We start from the raw sequence: 23648 nt of genomic DNA, 5'->3' as shown, positions 1-23648 counted from the left end.
GGCCCGTTTATGTCATTCCAATTGTTCGACTCGGGCAATTAGCGAACGAAACTTTCACAAAAGAACCGAAAAATAATGACGCAAATGTCAAAAAGTTGACATTTTTCTGTTGATTCATCCCGTCGTCGATTCCAGTGGGGTAGGTTCTCTCTCTTTTCTACGTGACTGTGAACGTCTTACGTCTTCGACTTTTGACTCATTTGAAGACCCAAAAAGTGTCGTCGTTTGCAAGCATCTTTTCCGGATTGTCGACAATATGGGCCTCCTCATATTCATCGGCTTTTGTTTCCTCTCTCGTCCGTAGAGTATATCAATCAAAATGTTTTAGCCATTGGGGGGGGTTGCCTCGCAATCGTATATTTTTCCTCAGACTACGTCCTTTTGATGTGTATGCCATCATCAATATCTCCCGAAACTTTTCTTTTCCTCCCGCACGCATTTCTCCTGTCGAATTTTCATCAAACGCGAATGATAAAAGGGAAAATGGGGGATTGGTGTGTGCGTATGTGTAACTTGACTTTTTCCCGTTCACTTGCTTCTTCCTGTGTGATGTTGTGTAGGGAAATCGAACGAATATCCCCAGCATTGACGTTTCTATGTGTTATATAGCCAGGACGGAAACTGGCGGCGGGAGAGATCCATCACAGCGCCGCACGATTTTTATTTGACTTTTTCTTCTTTTTTTGTGTTTGGCGGTTCGAATGCCGCACGTCCCCACCCGCCCAGCAAGAGATGATCGATGCTGGTGGAACTATTTGTGTGTGCAAAAAGAGATGCGCCATCAGGGTTTGCGCAACACACAATATAACTCTTTGTTGTTTACGGCATATCTCTATATTACTTAGCGGCGTCGTATTCATTTCTAGGGCTACTGGAGGATAGAGCAGCAGCGCTCATTTTTAATGCGATCAAAAACTGTGGGGTGGATGTATGCGCCAGCTCCTGATCTGATGGCCAACTTTTGACAGCTCCTATTATAGAGATGATGTTATATAATGCCGTTTGGGAAAACTAATGGGCAAACTGTCATCGCGGTCCTTCAAATAGATTTCAAACTATGCGCCGTGCGGGAGTATATAGTAGCGAATAGCAGATCTAAGCCCTTGGGCGGCGTCTAAGAGCTTCGTGATCCCGACGCAAACAGCTTAGATGGCTTGGCCACCATCTTCTCTCTGTTGGTACACCTTTCAGAATAGAGAGAGTGAGGTTGTAGGGTCTTTTTGGCCGTTGGCTTTTATTCATAAATGTTTCCTTGGGCGCAATCAAATTAAGACGTTGGTGTAGAGAAACCCCTCGCCCAAAACCTCTGGACGACACTCTCGTGAAAACCGCCAAGACGGGAAACTCTAATGGAAACTTTGATGTCGCATTGCCCGGCCCCAGCCCAGCTCTCTCGCCCACTTAAATATATCATTTCTGATGGGCAGACAGACGGTCCATGTCCCCATGTGCTCCACTCGACCGTTCATTAGTTTCTTGCTGAATTTAGCCGGAGCAGCAATGTCCTGCCCGTCTATATATTGCCCGCTGCCAATTATAGATGTACAGTGCCTACACTGTCTGTGTGTCTATATGTCACACACAAGATGTTTTATGATAGAAAGGAGAGACCTTCTTCTTGGTCCTGGTGGAGACATCTTCAATTACCACCAAGACTTCTTGTTCTTTCGAGCTTCTTCTTCTTCTTTACTGATTCTATCCAGTCGACGTCGGAGTTATTTTATGTATTTTTTCTCTCTTGAAATTCGCTCATGTGCAACACATGTGCAACTGGCTGGCCCTGTCTAACATGTTCGACTGCAAAAGGATCACGTCTGTATACCCACGCACAAGGTCCTCCCCTCTACATTTTTATTTTACCTTTTTTTTATTTTGAAATAGAAACGAGCGGGAGTCATAACCACCTGACTCTCACGTCAAGTGCCTTGGCCGGCTCCTATTTATATTTTTTCCACCGCGTCAATGTCCAGGGGAATGAAAGGGGGGGTAGTGGCGTGAGCACCTCTGCCATCTCTCGTCAATTATATAGGATGAGGTACTACGGGGAGTCGCAATGTTAAAAGGCCAAACCGCAACAACAAAAGGGGAGATGTTAACAAGACGGAATAACCAATGTCAATTCGAGGAATAAAATCAGAGAAACAAAACAAAATCTTTTGATGTACTAAGGAGCGGCCGTCTACTTCCGTCGATGTAAGACGAACGCACGCGGAATCTAGTGGCTGTTCGGCAGCAGTAGCAGCTTGTTATCTTTATACCAGAGAAGGAAACCTATTATAAGAAGAAAATTGAAGAAAATTGAAGAAAAATCTTTTTTTATTATTCCGCGTAGTTTATATAGGCCGACTAGCTTCAACCAAACTTGAAAAAGTGCTACCCTGGGTAAAATAGGCAAGGATTTTTCTGTTAAATTCCACAAAGTTTCTTTTTGGCTCTTTTTATTCCGACTGGGGGCCTATTATTGTTGCACATGTATGTGTGTAATGGGAAATGCATTGTGTAGTTAGACTCTGCCCGGGAGCTTATATGGCGTTGCTTGAATTTCCCGCTTCAAAGAGGACGGACAAGCAACTCAGTTGGGAGGAAGAAGAAGAAGAAATGATAAATGGGTGAAAGAAACATCGATCCGTCGGTCGCCGGCCAATATCTAGTCACCGTAATATGCCAGACGGACATTTTCTTTTTCCCCCCTCTCCCATCTCGACCGAATAGCAGTCGCACGAACTGCTGGACGATGGGGGAGCTGCCGATTTCCCAGTCGTCTGTCATTCTTTTCTTATTTCTTGCCCGTTTCCTCTCGTTGACTCGTCCGTCCCTTCATTCGTCTCGTTGACTTCTTCTATGCCGCTGTCCGTCTCTTGTATCTAAGCCCTGGACGAGTCGAGATGTCCAGTCCCGTAAGGAGCACAGTGAAGAAGGAACAAGAGAGCTGATGAGTTCATGACTGGCCAACTAACAAGGGCCAAAAGAGAGTAAAGGGGGGGAGAGGTGGACAGAGAGAGACAGAAAGGTGAATGAGAGGAGCGGGTTATTACCGAGTCACTGGACCACTCCTTTCTCCAAGGGCCAGCACAAGAAAGACTGGCCTGGTGCCCCTCCTACGTGTGCAGCAGCTCTTGATCCGATTGCTTCAATCTGATCACGTTCGCAGAAACCGGACACAAACGAGTTGCTCGATTTTCTTATTTATCCGTGCCTTCTTTAATATCATTTCCACATGTGTACGGGGGGGTCTAGACAGCCTCTCCTGGACACGGCGCCTGGAAATGTATATATTCACATCCGCCACTAGTAGTACTACTACTGCCACCAGTCCGGCAATCACAATACAATTAGATCATATTTTTTGATAATATTTTCTTCCATTTGCACGGCCTACACAGTTGTAGTGGGCGACGACAGTGTACATTGATAAATGACTTGGGGCTTGATGTCCTCCGAGTGTGTCATTAGTATGTTGTTGTCACTCTCTAGCTGTTCTAACTATGGGCCGACGACTACATACAAGAAAGAAACGTCTAATTTATGACAGTTGTAGACTCGGCGGATGACACATTGATGCTGGGGTAAATGCCAGTGAATATACGCAATTGATCGGCCGTGACCGAAAAGGATTTAATGAGTTTTTTCGGGAGGGAAGGAAATAAGAAAAGAATCTTAAAAGATCTTTAAAAACTGCCAGCTGGGTATATTATATTTATAAAGAAAAGCTTATATAAGATTCTCTTGGCCAGCTCTCTAGTCTATATACAATATGTAGATAATGTTGTGTAAATCCGCTTTTATGGTTTGCTTTTTTGTGTGTGTGTCGGTCTTCCGGCAGCCGATGATATCACACACACACACACACCCAGCACATCCTTTTTTGACTCGGTTCACTTTGGCCACCACCAGCTCCCTCCCATCACAGGTCCTCTACTCTATTTTGCATATAAAGCCCCGGTTGCCGGCCGATCGATAAAATACAAGTAGATAATGTCTCTGCTGCGCGCTATCCTCTTCCTCCTTCAATATCCGTTTATCTTTTTTTGAAAAAATACCAAAATATATAGGCCGTCCTTTTTTTGGCTTTTATGACAATGTCAAGTCTTTTATCTATAAAAATAGGAGGAAGAAAGTTGATCATCGAACGAGAGAGCCCCCCCCATCACACATCACCGCCATTGCCAGCACCTACTTTTCTTTGCTGACTGGCCTCCTCCTCCTCTTTCTATACTGGGGCCTACAATGTCCGTCATTTGACACGGTTATAATATACAGGGAGCTGGACAACTATTGAAAGACGGGCTGGAGGGCAAGGAGCCAAATGGGGGGTGAAACACTGTCTAAGAGTAATAAAAGATAAAAAAAAAGGAAAAAATCTTTTTATTTTTGAAGAAAATCGATCCACTGTCTACAAGGGCCAGTCTCAGCACCCAAAGGCTATTTTCTTAAATCCTCGTGGGGTCGGTGCTGTGTGTTCACTCCCTTGGCTTTTTTTTGGGGGGGGGGGGAACCATTTCGTTTGACTCCCGCGTGTTATTCACCCCGGCATCAAGTTGTCCGTTTGAAAATAAAAAACGAGGGAAATTCCAATCACACGAGAGCGGGAAAAGAAAAATAAAAGGGACGGATACAAATCTGGGTTAAAAAGGAAAAAGATTGCCATTGCCAATAAAAATGAGATTGGGCACGAACTGGCACCCCCAATGGCCAGCCAGCGGACGGCCCTTTTTTTTTCTCGTCATCAGGAAATGAGACATCCGCCTTTGACCAGCGTCGTCGTTGTCGGGCGTCACCTTCTCACGGACCGATTTTCTCCTTCTCTCTTGTGTATAGCGAACACACGCCATTATCAAAAATAGGGCCGTGCTCTTTTTAGACTTCTCAGATGGGTGGGGGGAGATATCAATAGGGTCACAATCTATGTACAGTGGACGGCCAGAAATCAATACGGGAGTGAAAGAATCACAAAAGCAGGAGATCACGGCCGTGATATTCGTCAGTTGGAATGAAATTTAGTTGAGCGAAATGAACGACACATTTCAAACTTTGGCGCCCTTTTTTTTGAAAAAAAATAAATTCGCTCCGTTGGCTTTTTATTGTTGTCTGAGCGGTTGCATGGTTGTTGTTGTTGTGGGGTGAAAAAAAGAAAGAAGATATCGTTTTATATTTCCCTCCAGTTTGTTTCGTCTTGTTTCTTTTTATCTGTGTTTGTGTTTGTGTGGGGCTGCTGGTGATTGACGGATAAGTTGCAACGCGCGCGCATCAGCCCGCCCGCCACGGCGCACCAGTTATGTAGTTCAATCCTCCCTCCTACTTCCTTCAGGAGCCATTTCATCCAGGAGGGGAGAGACAGTCGCTTTGGCTCCTTGTGCCCATCAGGACGTATCTGCCAAACAAATTGTCGGGGGCAAGAGTTTCTTTTGTTTGTTCCGTTGCCCCCTCACCTACCCCCAAGTTTGGTCGTACCTTGGTGTTTTCGGCTTTAAATGAACTGACGGTGGACAGGAGCTCTGCGCTCAATTTTTTTTTTTTACTTTTTTTCACAAATTTGTTAAAAATTCCGGATTGAAAAATCGGTTTTTGATTAGTTGTGCAACGTGAGGAACAATAGGAGCGGCTGTCATCATCACAGTGCGCACAGAACGAACGGAAATATTTAAAAAAAATAGGAGCCAACTGACTTTTGTCTGTTTCTCCATTTCCCCCCCCCCCCCCCTGGGGTCGAAGGGGAAAAAGAACAACAACTTTAAAGCCACACACACTAACTGGCTCTTTGAAACAAGTTTGTGTGTGTGTGTGTGTGTGTCTGTCGTCTTATATAATTCGTGATCCAGTGTTTAGTCGTTTTAATCCCTCAGCAGCAGTGGGTGAATTGACTTGTTTTTTCTCTGGCGATCGATCCGAGTGAGTCCACGTCAACCAGTTGAATTATTCAAAGACCAGAATGCACAGTAGCGGCAGCAACAGCACGATGGTAATAATAATGACTCTCTTCCAGCCGGCTGATTCTCCGGTCTAATTCCTATATAGTCGTCGAATAGAAACGACAGACTATGGGAGTCCAAAGTCAAATTGAAAATATAAATTCTGTCGACCAGCAATCACCTTAATGCCAATCAATCGGGGGGGACCGATCCACCACCGCAGCATCCGCTGGATCGATGATTTATCATTTCCCAATCGAATTGCACGTCACCGGGGGTCTGTGACGAGCATAATAGGAGAATCGAAATCTAATCGAAACGAAGGGGGGGAGACCGGAGACCCTATTAGAGAGCTATTACTAAAAAAAGAAATAAAAAGGAAAATGGAACGCAAGTAAATATAGAAATCGATCGATTCCGCCAGAATCCATTCCAGCAATATTCTTGCCAAAAGAAAAAGACAAATATTCCGTCCTAATGCTTCCCGCGCCAAATTTTTTCCGCACTAATTGCGCGATGGAATTCCCGGAAACATTTTAGGAACTATTAACAATAGGAACATTTAGACGAAACAAATTTCTTTTTGTCTTGTTATTTATGAAATAAAATGTAATTGTTTATTTTTATTTTGTTTTTTTTTCAGCTGATGCCTGGCGGCCAACAGCATCCAGCGGCGGATGGCAAGCGAAGAAACCGAGGAGGAGCCAATCACGATCCAGGACTCTACGACCTGCCCAGTTTTTACAGTTCGGATTACGTAGGATCTGGACGGACGGAAATTCCCAGCATCGAAACGGGCGGCCAAAGTCGAGTCAGAGCCTCTACGCCGTTCCGGCCGTCTGCGGATGACAAGGAAGATTCCGGCGAATCGTCATTTGCCCGTCGAGAATTTGCCGACGGCGACGCCGCTGGCGGAGGAGGAGCTGCTGGACTTTACCGCAACAAATGCGTTTCTTTCTTGGCGCTAGTGGCCGGACTGGCGGCCTTTGGCTGCTCGTTGGCTTCACTGGCCGGCACCACCAACTGGGTGGACACTTGGGAGCCGATCGACCTGCCGCCCACGCAGGACTGGCCGCTCTTGTTCGGCACGGGTTACGGCAGTTTGATGCCCAGTCGTTCAAAAGACGGGCAGAGCGGCAAAGCCACGGCCGGCGGATCGAGCCCTGGTGGTGGTGGTGGCCATTCCAATGTCAAATCGTCGTGGTCGGCCAGCACGTCCAGCACCAAAGTGGCGGCCAGCGGCTTCGCCAACGGGGTGGATCCGACGGCCACCAAATCCAATTGGGAATCGTCACTGCGTCCGTCGGCTCCTGGCGGTGGCCATCAACACGTCGGCCCGTCGGCCGAGAACGTGACGACAACGAGTCCGTCTCTACCAGCTGCCGTTACGACGTCGACGACGGCCCGTCCGGCGACGTCCGACGCCGACGAATTCGATTACGACGACGACGACTATTACGCCCAGGACGAATCGTACCAGGCCGTCCAGGGAGGAGGTGGAGGAATGAAGGAGCCGGACGATGCGGAGATCGTCATGTTGCGTCACGAAGAAGAGGAACAACAGCAGAATCCGGAAGACGAACAAGAAGATGAGCAGGAAGACAAACGATCGTTGGTCGTCGTCTTTCACGTCGGACTCTTCCGGGCCTGCCCGGTCCTCAAGGGGGAAATGCCCTCCAGCGTCGGTAAGTTTTCTAGACGCAACTTTTTTCTTGGAATAAATTATAAGACATTTTGAAGCATCGATGGATAGGGCGGGAAATTTGAAAAAAAAAAAGAAATGGTGGCAAACAATTCAACTGCCAATTGTGTAACATACGCTGGGCTGTGTGTGTGTGTGTTTGTTTCGTGCATAGATCAATAACAGCACGAACGCGGGATCCACGCCCTTTTTTGTGTGTGTGGATCCCTTCCCCCTTTCCCATAGCGCTGGGTTTTTATTTATTTATTTATCCTTTTATTTTGCCAACTTTGTCTTCTTCTTTTTCTCTGGAAACAAACAAAAACCAGAAAAAAACGGGGGAAAAAAATATGACGGGCGGGAAATGCGATGGCACATCGAACGAATGTTTTATTGCTCCACACACTCCTCGACTGCTGCTGCTGCTGGGTGGGGATAAGTCACGGATCTTTCACGATGGATGAGACGCGCAAAGCGGAACAAGAAAAAAGGCCAAATTCATTTTTTCCCCATTTTTTCCCCATTTTTTAGTCAATAGCGTCAACTGTTGTACATATGCCGAAAGTGCTATGTGAAACAATTTATTCCTTATATATTTTTTAACTTTTTGGCTAAAATCGTTTTTATTTTAAATAAATAAAAACGGTTGCCTTGACTCTCTCTAAACGCCCACCCACAAATCCAGTGGGCGATGGCAAAGAGAAGAACGGGCCTTATAGCCGGATGAGATTGTTGTTGTCCCTTTTTTCTGATTTCTCCTGGGCGATGGCGCGGAATTTGAAAAAAGGAAAAATATATAAATCAAGTCGGTCGGTTGTTGGGCCCTGGATCGCCAGTATCTATCTATCCCGTAACCAATAATCTGGGCCAGCTAGACTCCCTCTCTCTCTCGTCCGGTATATATCTATATATAACATCCTTTAGTGTGTGTCGTAAGCTACGACTGGGCAATGTGGGGGTGGGTTTTTTTTTTCGTTCGTCGTCTATCCGCGCGCAATGGATAAACATAAATACATAAGGGAGGATAGAGCTAGAGAGAGATGGGATGTTTATATTCCGTCGCCTTAAATATATATTGGATAGATCCTCTGGTATAACAGAAGAAGTGAGAGCGGAAGCTTCATGTAATATGAATATGAAGGACCTGGTGACTGGCCGGCGTCAACCAGGGGCGTGTGTGTATATATCAGCCATGAATATACATAGGGTCATATCTAGTCGATAGATATGGGCCGGCTTCTCTCTGACGTGTTGTGCCCACCAAATTCCTGGCGCTGTAAATATTTTCAAAAAAAAAAGGAATATGCCCAGCATATAAATCGTGCTGCTCTCCTATTTCTTTTTAAAAAATAAATTTTTTCTCTTTTATATTTTTATTCAAACGTTTTTTGAAATATTCTGGCAAGTGGCGAATGACAATTTTTCTTTTCCGTCTGTCTTGTTGTTGTTGTACAAGATAAGTTATGTTGGGTTGTTCCAGCTCCCAAAAAAGAGGAAAGGAAAGGGGGGGGGGATCCATCTCTTCTGCCTTGCCTCGTGATCGCTCCCAACAGCGACCATCCATCCGTTCCTGTTTTCTTTCTTCATTTCTTTCTTTATTCCTCCCTCCTCCGCTCAATTGCAATGTTACATCAGAAAAGAAGAGAAAGTAGATCCAGGACATGCAGAGAAGGAGCTGAACCCCAGTGACACTGGACGTTTGTATCGCCGTCTGCCGCTCTGTCGGCTGTGATCAGACGTCCAGCAGCCGTCACAGTATTGATTGTCAGTCACGACAAATGCGGGAATACATAGAAGAAGAAATGGATTAGGTTATATACAGGCTATATAGTATGGGGTAGGTTATAGCCAACAGCTGACTTGCGATTGATACGCAACGACTGGCCGGCCAAATCGAAATTGCCGGCCGCTCTATTATTTCCAGCTTCTTTGATTCCGACCGTCCAATCATTTTTTTTTTACCAAATCTTTAATAAGGCTAATATCTAATTCAAGCCACATTTCCCTTTTTATATTTTTTTAAAATATATTTTTTTATCCAATTAAATTTATTTTTGTTGTAAAATGATTGGAATCGGCGAATCCGGTTGAACGACATTAGGACGCGCGTGAATGAACTCGTGACGTTGGTTTGTGATTCGAACCGAGGAAATGTGTGCTCGTAGAGAAACAAAGAAAATCAAAACGTCCGGTAACCATGGCGACAGACCTGTGTAATAACAAAGGCCGAAAAAGGTTAGACGGCGGTGACGTCTCTGAAACGCTCTATTTATTTTATTTTATTTAACGCTCGAGATCTAATTAAATGAATAACAAAAGATGTTGGATGGCCTCGATCGAATAATAATACGACATCCGACAGATGCCGTTCTTTTTCCAATTATCTTATTGCGCATTGCATCGGAATCGGATCATGTAAAAATAACAAGCACTATTGACATTTGATATTTTTTGATTGTCTTAATATTTGAGTCGTCTGCTGGTCCCAGTTCGTTTATCCCTCTTCACATTTTTGACTTGACAAGCCATTGGCTGTCAGAATTTCACTGGCGTCTGTCTTGAAAAAATTGTTCATTTTTACTATTACTTGCCCGTTGATTGTGTGTGCATAAACCGACTGGGAATCAATACGGTAATAATGAATTTCATCCGCCTCTCTCTCTAAAAGATTGTTAGAATGAATGATGCTGAAATCCTCGTTGCGTATTATAGTTAGTAGTTGAATAACAAGGGCCTTTATAGTCTACCCTAATGAGAATTCCAGACGTATTATATACGAGCCGATTATTACGCAAGGAATAAATTCTCATTCGTTCGACTGTACTCACGTCACAATTTTTTTTTTCTTTTCGGTTAAATTTTTTTTCCATTTAACCATTTGTTTCAATTAGCCATCCGTATTTTAAAAGACGTAACTTTTAAAATATAACTAGGCGTTTCAGCTCTGTTTTTTTCACTTTCTGTTGCCGGTAATAATTGACGTTGTTAAAAAATGGATAATGTGCAAGTTCCTTTGAAGAAAATAAGAAACGCGGATGAAATCGAGCATCCGTTTTTCTTTGCGTCAGCTTTTTAAAGCATGTTAGGTAACTGGGTCTATTGCTGTTTGAGAGTTTATTTCGTGATTTTTTAAATGCCAAAGTTGCAAGAAAAGTTTTCCTTTTTGTCCGTTTGATAACCTACCACGTCTTTTAGTTCTTTTTTTATTTTCCACCAAATGGTCATTCAAATATTCCCGCCAAAATATTTAATTGAATTCATTCGCTCACGAACCGATCACGAGCCGGTTTCTTGCCGAGCGATGGTATCGATCGTCTGTCCACTTTTGATTATTTAGCCCCGTTTCTCGTCTGACTATTTATATACTTCATTTTTCTCGGCCCCTGATGATGTAACACTCTAGCTCTAAAGTTTGCCGCGCCCTCCACACCTTATGTGTTTGGCATTTCCGCTGGGCTCCACCACCACCACCACCACCTGGTGCTGATGCAAGTGATTAGCGGGGCAACACCCGGAAATTAATAGCAAAGTTTCGATACTTTTCTCTAATGGGACGTAGAGGGGGCGAGGGCGGGGTATGGTTGCGTGCATTTACTTCCTGTAGAATAATGGCCGCATTGCGTAGCTATGCGATGATGATTGATACATGATGATGCGATGTCATGATTTTTCTAGGCTGCTATACATACTTTGAAATGTGTAATTGTTCAACTTACAGCCGGGGGTTGCTGGCGATGGATTAGACAAGGGCGGATTGTTGGATGACTATTACATCATGGCCCACAACTAAATTACTTGGTCCAGCGTTTGTTATGTGTTTATTTTCTCACCGGCGGCGTTGTACCGCCCATTTTTCATTTGCCCGTTTGGTCTATATTATGGCCGGCTGGGATTCATACCTTTTTTTCATTCACCATGGGTCCCGTTGAATGGCTGAGATATTTTGGAAGCCCAGGCGGCCGGTGAAGGTTCATTTCGCAAGAAAAGAATCGCCAGTGCTCCATTTCTGTGTGCGTGTATATAGCGGGGGCCGTTTGATATCTATTACGTCCGTCTTCTTCTATATAATACGACCCATCCGGCCGCAGTTATAGGTCTACATATGCGGCGATGAAACCTCGTCTTGAATGGCGCCCAGCCGAATATCTTAACACGTCGTAAAAATATTATTGGCAAACACACACACACCGTCGTGTTGTGTGTATTATCGGTCCGTCCCGCAGTGTCTTGATCAAAAAAGAGAAATAGATGGACATTTTTATCTCATTCTCTCTCCAATCGATATGATCGTCACGAATTTGCTTTTTCCTTTTTTTCCCGGCTGATGTTGTACGGTCCAGCAGCCGCCCATGTACACACGACGACGGATGGATGTAGCACTATACTCCAGGCTGGCAAGAAGAAAGAAAGAAAAGAGTGCTTTTGATCATGTGGGTGTGTTGAGGCCCCCCCCAAAAAAGAAAGAAAATAAAAATAAAAAAGGTCAATCAATGATGATGATGATGTCGCCACATGTAATAAAAAGGGCGTCGGTTCCGTCTATATATAAGAGAAAAAAAGAAGAAGAAGACGGGCGGAGTAGAGGCTATCTGTCTTTTGGCCGACCGCAGTATATATGTACAGTCGTTCTCTTGTATGGGCCACCGAATTAAAAGGAAAAAGAAGAAGAAAAGACTCTGGCGGCCGTATCTCTTGGTAGACAGTTGGATCCTGGTATATACACGCGCCTTTAGGGGTGGGAGGATCGAGTTTGAGACGGCCATGCATTCTCACATCACAATAACGAGTATATACTACACGTCCATGTTGACAAATCACTGCTGGCCATTGCTTCTTGCGCTCGATTCGTTTTCTCATTTTCTTTTGGTTCCATGTCGTCGTGTAATCGAAACCCAACAAGACGTCAGACGGCCGCAGAGTTTCTTAATTGTTAAGGAACAAACTGGCGGGCCAGCTGAACGAAAAAGTGTCGAATATCAATTATAATTGAGGGAGCTAGAGAATAATAACAGCCGTGGGTATTTGGTTGCGATTTATTTAGAAGCGAAATGATTTTCCTTTTATTCTTTGCAAAGTTAGAAATTCTTGGCGAGTATATACATACACTTGGCCGGGATGGGATTTCCGCCGGAATGTCCGGTATGCCTGCTGCCCACAACCAACTTTCCCTTTTTTCTTTCCCCGTTACTAAATATTTAAGTTAATCTTTAAGTCTGCAACTTTGATATTTATACATCTGCTGGGCTTTCATTTCAGTTTGGTTTATTTTCATTTAGATGTTATATGTATATAGGCTTGTATATAGCTTATATACGTATATGCCCAGTCAAAGTAAATCTCGTTGTCGTCCATCATAGTCCAGCCAGGCGGTTCCAGTTGATTCTTGTATTTTCTTTCTTGTCTACATCTAAACGAATATTTATCGATATGTCTTAAAATCAAGTTAGATCTAGTTTTTTTTCATGCTGGGCCTAGATACATGAGCCTGTGTGTACGGTGTGTGTTACACACATGATGCATTTGTTATTCCTCCTGTCCTCATCTATATTCTCCTACCCCCTCTCTTCTATAATATAGTGTCCATCCATTATTTAGCTCCTGTCTTAATTAACATTGCAAAAGAGGCCGAGAACCGGGCATGGCCGGCCTGGAATGAAGGAGAGGAGGAGACTGGGAAGATATATTAATGAGACACGTAATCGCTCCAGCTGCGATGCGCCCCATGTCTGTATATAATTTGATCAATATTATTAACGCCCAGTTCTGTGTAAAATATTATTCTCTCTCTCGTCCGCCGCGCCCAGCAGCACCGGAATCAAGATGATGGGACGAGTTTGCGGATTGTGTTTATACGGGCGGGATTATTATTATTATTCTGAAAGATATACAATTCGGCAACTTGATCTCTAAACACATCCGAGCGGGCCGGTGTGCCCAAGTTTCAAGTTGTTGCAGCAGTTGCGAACGCGTTGCCCGGCGACGAGTGATTGCGCAAAGAAACTCCCGAAATGCTCAACACAGGGCCCGCTCCCGTCTATAATATTTAGTATAAACGTGTATTGTGTACACACTCCAGGACAACATTATAGAGCGACGGAAATTCTAGATATCTCTGCATGCCCAGCACAGCCCAGCCCAGCAGCACCGGCTGTTGTTTGTTTATCATTGGCGCCATCACATGCTACGAGGCGGCCATCCTAATTAATCTCAACCGCCGTGTCCGTCCGCGCTTCTATCTCTGCTGGCTGGCCGGTGTTATTGAATGTTATTATTCAACTTGGCCGTCTTCTCTCTCTCTCCCAGACACACATACTTCCAGACATAACGTCCTAATCCGTTGAGTAAAGGACATTCATCCATCACAAGACGGGCCCGTGCAGTGATATAGGGATAGACGGCCCTTGTGACAGGCCTCGTTTATTGAGGAGAGCCGGACGGAACAGATGTTTAGACTAATCATTGTAACAGCAGTGATGATGGCGTCGGTTGAGCAAACGGGCTGGCCCGTCTCTTTGTCTTGTAGAATTTCCTTTGACGTTATGTCTTTTGTTTGCCCAGTTGTTATTGCTGGATGGGTTATAGTCAATGTTAGAATGCTGGGCTGAAATTTCCAATGGCCGGGCTGGGCCTGGCCGGCAATCACGGAGAATATCCGTCACGGATGATCGCTACATTGAAGTTCAATATAGATTTGACAAACTTTGGGCCCTGGGTATAGTTTATATATGTGCCAGTTCACGTTTGATGTTGCATAATGAAACGCTTGTCCCTTTGTGGTTATATGACAAGTTGCGTCTATTGCATCCGCAGTGCCATCCACTATATGTAACTCTTTTGATTTCTTGGCGTATTACATCAAAAGTGTCGATCGTTTTTCCACCTTTTTGTGTGTTTGGGAGTTCTGTGTCTACGTGGTTGAACTCTGCATTGCGACTGCACGTTCCGTCTGAGTTTCTTCTTCTTTTTAGCTGGAAAGAAACAAAAGTTATTTAACTTTTTTTGTATATTTGTTCTCCCCTTTTTGATTATTGTTTCTCGGAAATATAAGTCGAGAGTGAAACTCTACAAATACGTCGTGTGTGTAAGGCACAATGGGATATGATTACACTCCTGGCAATCATTCGCCAACTGGGCAAATAATTCGTTTTTCTAAATGATTGCCAATAATAAAAGAAGAAGAAAAAAAAGGATCGATTTTAATATATTGGATGAAATATTGGTTTCTCCTGACGGCATATCGATATTGATTGCAGCATATTGAAATCGAACCGAAATACAAAAGGAAACAACCGGGCGTCTATATAGGTGGCGCAGAAATTGAAAAATTTGATTTCTCGGCTTCGATTTTTATTTTATTTCATTTTTCTTTGAAGAAAAGAAAGAAAGAAAAATGAAAAATGGTGGCGTTGGATTTATATATTAAAGAAGCTGCTGCTGCTGCTGTCGTCTGGCAAATCGCAATTCATGCCCAGCCTGCGTGTGCCCCAGCAGACAAAATATATTACATTTGTTATTTATAGACGTACATGTATAATATCGGTATATATAGCTATATAGAGCGATTTGATAAAAACTGTCGCCGGCGGCTGTTTTTCTCCCAACTTCTCGCCGTTTGATTTACACACAGAAAAACCCAACTTTCATTTTTTCCATTCCAAATTTATGACTCTGTTAGATACAACTGTATAAATCGACATGTTATCTCCCCTCTCCAACCATCATCACTTGAATTAATTCTTATCTCTTCCCCATTTTTCTTGTTGTCTATAATGGACGGCCCAGGAACAACAGCCAGAAGAGAAACTGGTGAGCTGCTGGTGATGGGCTGTGTGTGTTTCTCTTATAGACGGGCACGTCATTGGTTGCCCAGCTAGTGTGGAGGAGACACTATATCGGAATGATCACGCGGGAATAAAAAATAAAAAGAAAAGAAAAAGTAGTAAGAGACGGGCAAAGTGCAGAGTCGCTCAGTCTGGTTAAGTGGGAGCCAAGAAAAGCCATCAGTGTACACTTCCCATTCCCCCAAACATTTTATTTTTCTTTTCGCCCTCTTCTTTTTATATATCAAAACAAAATTTTTGTATTTTCTTCTTTTCCCGCTTCTATCGGGCTGCTCGTCGTTCACCGGGAATTTAATTAGCACTCGAGGGAGTTTGGCATCAGGAGCAGATGAGAGCGCACCGCTCTCGCCCGGCCCTCACCCATCAGCTCTCTTTTATATTACGTGTGCGTGTGTCCCTCATACACACACATCTCCAACAACAACAATTTTTCTTCTTCTACACTTTTCAAGGGGGGAGGACAAAAAATAATTCTTAAAAGTTGACTGGGTCCATTGAAACGGGCACTCTGCGCGACGCTGGTCTAGTCGCACTTCACATCCGCCCATCACAGGTTATAGACGGGTGTGTACACAGCAGCAGCGTTTATTAGAAAGCGATTTAATCACTTTTAGCTTTAAGTGGAATTTGATGATGGTTTAAAAGGGGTGGAGAGGTGTCGGGAGCAGATTTTTTTGAAAATTTATTTCCCGCCGGAATTTTTCCATCCGCTTTTGATATCAAAGTCAACAGCAACAGCCGCAATCTCTCGTCTATAGCGCCTATTTACATAATGTGACACGTATATATTATAGCTCAAATACAGTATATCTTTTGATTTATGCAGCCCAGCCCAAAAACAACAAGGTTGTTCATATTTATCCAGCAGCTCCCGGCGCGTGTGTACAGTCACACAATGTGCCTAGATATCCAGGCGTCAATCTATTGGCGTGTGTGTGGCGCGCAACTCAAATTCTATTTGATACATCAACGTGAAAGAAAAAGCAAAAATTATATTTTTCCACCCGTCTTGTGTGTATCATCAACTGGAGTCTGACAACTATAGTGTATAGTCTAGAGATGGGCTTTGTTGTTGCGGTTGTTTGTTGTTCCGAGAGTCGTGATTGAATTCGGCTCGTTATCGTTCGTCACAGTGTCACTTGAGAAGCTTTGATCATCAGCCGGGAGCAGGCGTGATGGTTTGTGATTGAGATAAGAAAAAATATAGGATGGCCCGGGAATAAAAATGGGTGTGGTTTTATAGACACTTTCCAAAAAAATCAAAAGACATTCGACTCGAATCAGAGTAGATTTACCACCGAGCGGGAAATTGAAAAAAAAGTATTTTTTTTTTCGTTCGTTCAGATTTTTTTTCACGCTGGCAATATATAGCCTACTACCATGTACTACTGTAAATAATCTAATGTTATATGACATTACATGACGATGTATAGAGACGTCGGTGAGTGCTGGGTGGAGATTTCCACTGTTTTTCTTTCGGTCGGTCGGCCATCATTCCGTTCCGCAATTTTCTTAGCGTCTTCCTTTTTCCGCTTCTTTTTTTATTTCCCTCATTTGGCCGTCACATCTCTTGTTTTTATTCCCTCCCGGCCCGTCTATTCCTTGTTTTTTTACTGTCCGTTACATGTATATGTATATACTAGACCAGCTGCGCAGTATTTTACACTGTCCGCCCAGCGGCCGTTATGTTTTATTTCTCCCAACCAAACACAAATTGCGTTTGGTTTTTTTTCCTCTCGTCTGCGCCGGCCGGCCGGCCGGCCAAACAAAAGTTTCGCCCAATTTCACAGCCGCAACAACATCGCAACTACCTTTGAGTTGTAACAGACACAATGTTGTTGTTGTTGTGGCGGCTAAATGCACTGGGATTTGAAATTCGACGCACTGGAATATTATTCCGGGCAAAGGATTTAGTTGAACGGCCTCTAAAGCCGGCCAGGAAAAATAGACGTTGCCGGCCAGAATAACAACAACTAAATAACAAAATTTTTCTTTTTTCTCTTTACGTGTTGGATGGATCAAAAGAAGATTCGGAAATGGGGGGAAGCTGCTGGATGCAACGGATGCGCTATACGCCCCGTTTGACGTCATCCACCACCGGAAGGGTTTTTATTGCCGCTGCTGGCCCAGTTTTTCTTTTTGGGGCTCCTGGAGCCACTCCCATATTACATGTTTTTCTTTTTTCTCCCCAATGTGATCGAGTGTTGTTGTTGTTGTTGTACTACAAAAACAACTTTTTTTTTTACCCCTTTCTTTTTGTTGTGTTGTTTGTCCGCAATGGACGTCATGGGGTACAACATGCCGGACACAAAGAGGAATACCTGAAATATAATGGCCGTCGTTGCCCGCCAACTGAATTTCCTTTTTTAACTTTGACGATTGCCTGGCAACGGCATAAAGTTTATCGTGTCTTGTGTACACGTGTGAAAAGTAAACGACAAACAAATGAGAGTTGACTGGACATGTATATATTTTTTACCCCCGTCTGTCCTGTTCATTGGTCGAAACTGGACTGCTGGACTCTATCCGGGGGTATCTTCATTCTTTTGATCTTCCAGTGCAGCTGGACTTTCTTATTTCTACACTGGGAATTATTCAAAAGTATCCAGGAAAAAAAAAAAGACGGGCAAGGCCGGCTAATATAGCCTTTTCTTCTGTTCTGGTGTCTGTAGGGACTGGGCAACTGTGCAGAGACGTGCCGATAAACATCACAGGAGCTCTTTTCCTTTTATCCTTAACTTTTATATTTGACATGTTTGCGATGGTCCGTCTTATATTTTCCCCTCCTTTTCTATCTTTTATTCGCCTCTGCCCGTTTGTTGCTTGCGCCCAGCTGGTTGGATACACAAGTTGATGGGTAGACAGGCTCATCAGCGCCAGTGAGTGTATTCCAAGTATAGTTGCCGGCCTGATTACCATTTAGACGATCGTCTAAATGGTCTACATGATGAATGTGTCCGGCTGCTGCTGTCACAATTATATTTTCCAGCACAAATGAATAATTTCTTTTTCTTTTTTTCTTTTATTTGCCCGGCAGTTCTACCGAATTTACCGTGCGCTCCGCTCGAGTACATCAACTGGCGGCCGTTGACTGGGCAGAGTTTCCGTCTGTGGCGTAACGTTGAGTACACGCCCGATTTCCTCAACAAACTCAGGTGACACATCAACCGGCAAATTGCTACGCCCGTCTCCTGGGCATCTCTCTCATACATATTAAACGGGCGGTTAATCATTCTGAGAGATTGTACTTTGGTTTGTTTGTCTGTCCACACAGGTACGCCACACCTTGTTTCGTGCTGGGCACTTTCATCGGTCTGGTGGCCCTCATCATCGCCATCGGCGGACGCTGCACCGGTCCCGATCGGACCCTCGTCTGCAGTTCGCTGCACATTCTGGCCGGTAACTATTTAAGTATTAAACCACGTCTATCATTCAACCACTTGGAGATTGTCTTGTGTGTCTGTCCGACGGACATAAAGGTGGTCCGCCCTTTTTTGGCCCAGTCAACTTTGTGGGAGATGAGATGCAGGGCGGCCGGGTCAGTGAATAAATAAATACAAGAGCAGAGCAGAGCCACAAGCTAAAGTCTGGGCCGGCAAAGTCTCGAGTTTCATCCGATCGATAAAACGGTAGAGAAGGCCAAGCTGAGAAACTGTGGGCCGGCTCTGTGTGTGTGTCTATAGACATTGTATATGGCGGCCAGGGGGGGGGGGGGGATACGTCAATATTATTCCATGTTACACATAGATATTATTATATAGGCCTACTCTCTTTTGTGTACACTGAGGTCTGAAATATGAGAATAACCAAATCTTTTTGTTTTGGCTGGGCGAATATTTTGCAAGTTGAGTTTTTGGACTATGGCGGCCATTAGAACTGGATCGATTTCATCAATTCTTCTCGACGTCGTTCATCATGTCGGCCCAGCAATTTCCGCCTTGTTGCGCTCCTAGAAATAATAGCGGGGGGGTGGTAGTGATGAGGTTCGTGATGTGCCAAAGTTTCAGACGTTTTCGTCAGGAGCCAAAGGAGGAAGTTAAATATTTAAAAAAAAACACCTCCGGAGTTAAAGGAAAAATGAAACAAAAATTTCATGTTTAAAATAATAATATTTCCCACCCGCGCTTTTATTTTGCACTGCACGCAGCAGCTCCTAATGGAAACTCTTGTCTTCTTCTTTCTCTGAAACTTTTTGGGAGCTCCGCTTTTTTAGACTCTGGGCGTGCAGTTGTTTTTTGATAAAAATATAGGAGCCGTAGCAACATCCAGTATAGCCCAGGCTCTAATTGAACACAGACTATATAATGTCTACCGCCTCCCGGAATATATAATTATAGACTATAGTGTACGCTGCTTATAATATCCGGGGGAAAAGAAAAATAGCGAAAGAGAAAAGAGAAGAACAACAACAACCAACAACTTGCTGGAAAAGCTTATAATTGGTAGGCTTATAACAGCAGCAGCAGCCGGGGGTCTGAAATTATAACAACAAAAATAAAAGGAAAGTAAATGGAGTGTGTGCGTGTGTCTATAGGTGCGATATTTATAATCTCCACTTCCAAAAAATGATTTAAACGTTTATATAATACGGATTAAATAAGCGCTAAAGTATATATAGATGTAGATATTTAAACTCGTGATATTAATTGTATTTGATGTGTACACAGACTGGGATTTTCAACAGAATGAGGAAAGAAAATGATGAAACTCCCACGATTTTCTCATTAGATTTAATCAAGCCGGAAACTTTTGTTTTAAAAAATAATTAATTTTGGATGTAATTTTATTAGAATTTTATTTTTTGATTGAGTAGACATTGACGACGTAGGAGGGGGGAGCAGAGCTATACGACCGTGTGATGTGTTGTCTTGTTTGTTTGGGTCGTGTACTGTTGTGATGCACTTTTTTACTATTTCCGGTCCAGTTTCTCCTTTCTGGCCAATTGTCTGACTTTTTTCCGGTCGTACGAGCTTCTTCTTCCTCCTCGAGTCTCTCTCCAGCAGCTCAAAGAAAGAAAGAATAATCATCTCATCCCAGTTGCAAAAGGACCCCCCGCCGGGCTGAAATGGGAGTGAAGAGATGCGGAATAAAATTAGGCTGCCGAAACATTAGATAATCATCTTTTGGCGTCTGCGGATTAATTGAAGATTTCTTCCAAATGGAAATAAAGGAATAACTGGGTAGCAGCAGCAGCTTTCATAATAGGGCGAGGATGGAAAAGGAGAGATGAATAAATATTTGCAATTTGAATGAAGAGCTTCCCGCCGCTGCTTTGATACACGAACGATTTCACGGTCGAGTATCGCTCGGCAAAATCATTTTCGCTCGCTCCTGGATCTGCGTGTGTTTTTCTATTGAAACTCTCGACTCGTTTTCCTCCCAGATATTTGCATACCATTTGGGTGGGGTCGGACAAATCAGCAAGATAAAAACTGACTAGTTTAATTGACTTGATTAGTTATTTCAAATTTCTGTTTTCGGCGGGAATTTTCAAATGTTTAATTGAAAAAAGAAAATAATCGAACCGTATAAATTGCGTCTGTATATTGTCATCCCACACCAATCTGAATTACTTTGGTTTTTATTTATTTATTGTTTTATTTATTCGTTTGAATTTTGGATAATGTGACTATTAGATCAGGAGGGGAAGTAACAGACGGGCGCGGGGGATGGATTAAAAATGTATGACATTTTATTTTTCGTGAGTGCAATAAACTATTAGTGGCATTTTCTTATTCCGTCGCTGGCACAATAATTAATATCTCTCAATTGTGAATCATTTAGGATTGTCTCTCGGGAGTGGATTGATCATTTTCGTTTCGGTCCTTCACGAAGAATTTTCGCTGCCGTCGCTGCGATCGTCGCGCCATTCCGGTGGGTGGCCGCCGGCCTCGTCGCCGTCCAACCGCTTCTACAATGGCGACAGCGCCGGAATAGGAGGAGCTGGCCCCGGAAGCGCTTTCTACTCGGACAGCCGAAGCTTGCTGACGGCCACAACGGCGACTGGCGGGCAACATTCAGTGGCTTCGTCGTCTGCTGCCGGCGGGAGCGGATTGGTCTCGGCCGCTCTAATTCCGTCTTTCCGCTACGGCTGGTCGTTTTACGCGGCCCTGGCCGCCTTTGTCAGCTCGGAACTGGCCGCCGCCGTCTACATCATTCTGCACACGCACATCTTCAAATGGGCCAGCCGGACCAGGTCGGCGGCCCAAGCGGCGGCCAATTCCTCGGGCAAATTGCTCCTGATGGCCACCAACAGTCTGGCCAGCAGCACGACTGCGGCGTCCGTCTGCAAAGAGATTGGCGTCCAAACGTCGCCGCTCTCATCAGCCTCGCTCTTGATGATGATGGACAAACGGTCCAGCGAAGTGTCGGCCATCAGCCCCACGGCGTCGGCCATCGCCGACGTCTCCCATCACAGCCAACAAGTAAAAATGAATCATTTTCCGTCATTTTCCCCCAATAACATTTAAACACAAAAACCGGGCGAGCTCTAATTCAAGTTGGCCCAGCTCTCGATCTCGATCTGAAGAAGTTCCAGATTATATTTGAAATAATAAAAGTTGAAGCGATATATTCGCATAGGAATTGGTTAGGGTGATGGGGGCCAATATATTTGAATGAGAAACTATAAAGGAATAGCATTTCCTCTGCTGTGTGTGTCTCACCTAATTGAAAATGCGCCAGCAGATGATCAAGGCTTTTCCTTTTTACCCGATCAAAGGTTTCTCGCTTCCCCTCGTTTTCCAATTATCCCCCGAAAGAGACTAGAAGAAGAAGCCCAACACACACATATATATCTCTCTTCGATGTGTGTGTGTGTGTGTAAGTAATGCCAACATCTAATCGTATACTCTCTTGTGCGCGTTCTCGGCTTTTGATTGACAAAGAAAACCGAAACCCCAACGCCATCAGCGGGGTCCCGTGATTGCCAACCGAGTATATAGGGTGGGGGGGACCTCAGCTATAGGATATAGTTCCTCCTTTTATTGATCTTTGCTTTTTTGATAGTATACACACATCACTCGAGTAACAAACTGAAATAAGAAAATATATAATCCACCCCGGAAGAGATGATTATATTTTTTCTCTTCCATTTGAATATGGCTGCGCTGACAATTGATGGGCCAAAGTTGTCGATCAAGTTGAACCTCTTTTTTTCTCTCTCTCTCGTTGGAAAATGGATCGTTTGGCGCTGGAGCGACGAGACGCACAAGTTGAGGTCGACGAGTTCCCATCAAGAGTTGTTAGCTAGAGGGTGTGCTGCTGCTGCTGCTTTTATCCTTTTTTTCTTTTTTTGATTCTCTCTACTTTGCTCTCGTCTGTCTCATTATTGACTAGTCTCCACTTGCTCCCCGACAGAGAGGTGACAGCTCCTGTCTGTCTCTCTCGACAACATTTTCCAGGGGAGAAATCAAACGTGAACTTTGGCGAGAAGAAGGTAGACCGAGTTCGTTGTAATCCGTTGACACTACCGAAAAGTAGAAAAAGAAAAAAAGTCTCTATAAGCAAATTGTCGAGTGCTTCTGAGAGAAACAATCGGAAACTGTCGAGAAGGATCGGGGGGAATATAACAGCAGCAGCAATCGATTGGCTCCCGCCTCCTCCACTGTCTTTTCACGTCCATCTTTCCCGCAAATTCCCAAGTGAATCCTATTACTCTGCCCGGTTACTACTAGTTTCTTTTTTACTTACTTACTTGCTGGACTGAACTGTGTGTATTAGCCGCCCAGCAGATAGAGACTCTACGTGAATGGCAAGTCCTGCAAATCCCTCACAACAACTTTATTTTTCTTCCATCCTAGTACTAGTCTAAACGTGCACTGCGCTCTGTAATATATGAACAGGTCCAGCAGACAAGAGTTCAACCCCCTTCCCAGAAATACTCGCCATTTTCTTTGCCTTTTTAGAAAGAGATTGAGAAGACGACGAGAGTATTAAGCGCATAAGAACTAAAAGCTACTAAAGGCACTGGGAGATGTCCTCTCCGGGGGATTTTCGGAATACATCCACACACACACTAGTGAGTGTACTGTAGATCCTCTTTTCTTCGTAGAGTCCTCGTTCGGCTTTACTTATTCTATTATGAATAAGGGAAAAGATTCGTTAGAGAGTCCACGAATAGTTGATGGAGGGGCGAAAAGGGCTAAACAACCTGGATTCTCGTTTATTGAGATGGAACTCTTGGTATTTTCTAAGCATTTCTTCTTTTTATTCCGG

At 44.0% G+C, this 23648-nt stretch overlaps 1 protein-coding gene across 4 annotated transcripts in view; it reads left to right on the top strand.

Annotated features, from left to right (window-relative positions):
- LOC124340915 overlaps positions 1–23648 on the top strand; it is a 41461-nt gene that overhangs the window by 17229 nt on the left and 584 nt on the right. For 3 of the 4 annotated variants that reach the window (XM_046793718.1, XM_046793721.1, XM_046793720.1), the window contains 4 exons: positions 6553–7594; positions 18469–18586; positions 18706–18830; positions 21216–21856. In XM_046793718.1, the coding sequence (XP_046649674.1) occupies positions 6556–7594; positions 18469–18586; positions 18706–18830; positions 21216–21856 (1923 nt within the window). In that variant the 5' untranslated portion in view covers positions 6553–6555. Of the gene's footprint in view, positions 1–5328; positions 5960–6552; positions 7595–18468; positions 18587–18705; positions 18831–21215; positions 21857–23648 lie in introns of those variants that run through there. The other variant, XM_046793717.1, reaches the window with a different exon arrangement.

The sequence above is a fragment of the Daphnia pulicaria genome, chromosome 5 (assembly GCF_021234035.1).
Source record: "Daphnia pulicaria isolate SC F1-1A chromosome 5, SC_F0-13Bv2, whole genome shotgun sequence".
Lineage (NCBI taxonomy): Eukaryota > Metazoa > Arthropoda > Branchiopoda > Diplostraca > Daphniidae > Daphnia > Daphnia pulicaria.
The sequence above is the reverse complement of the archived record's forward strand: the minus strand, read 5'-3'. Positions and strand labels throughout refer to the sequence as shown.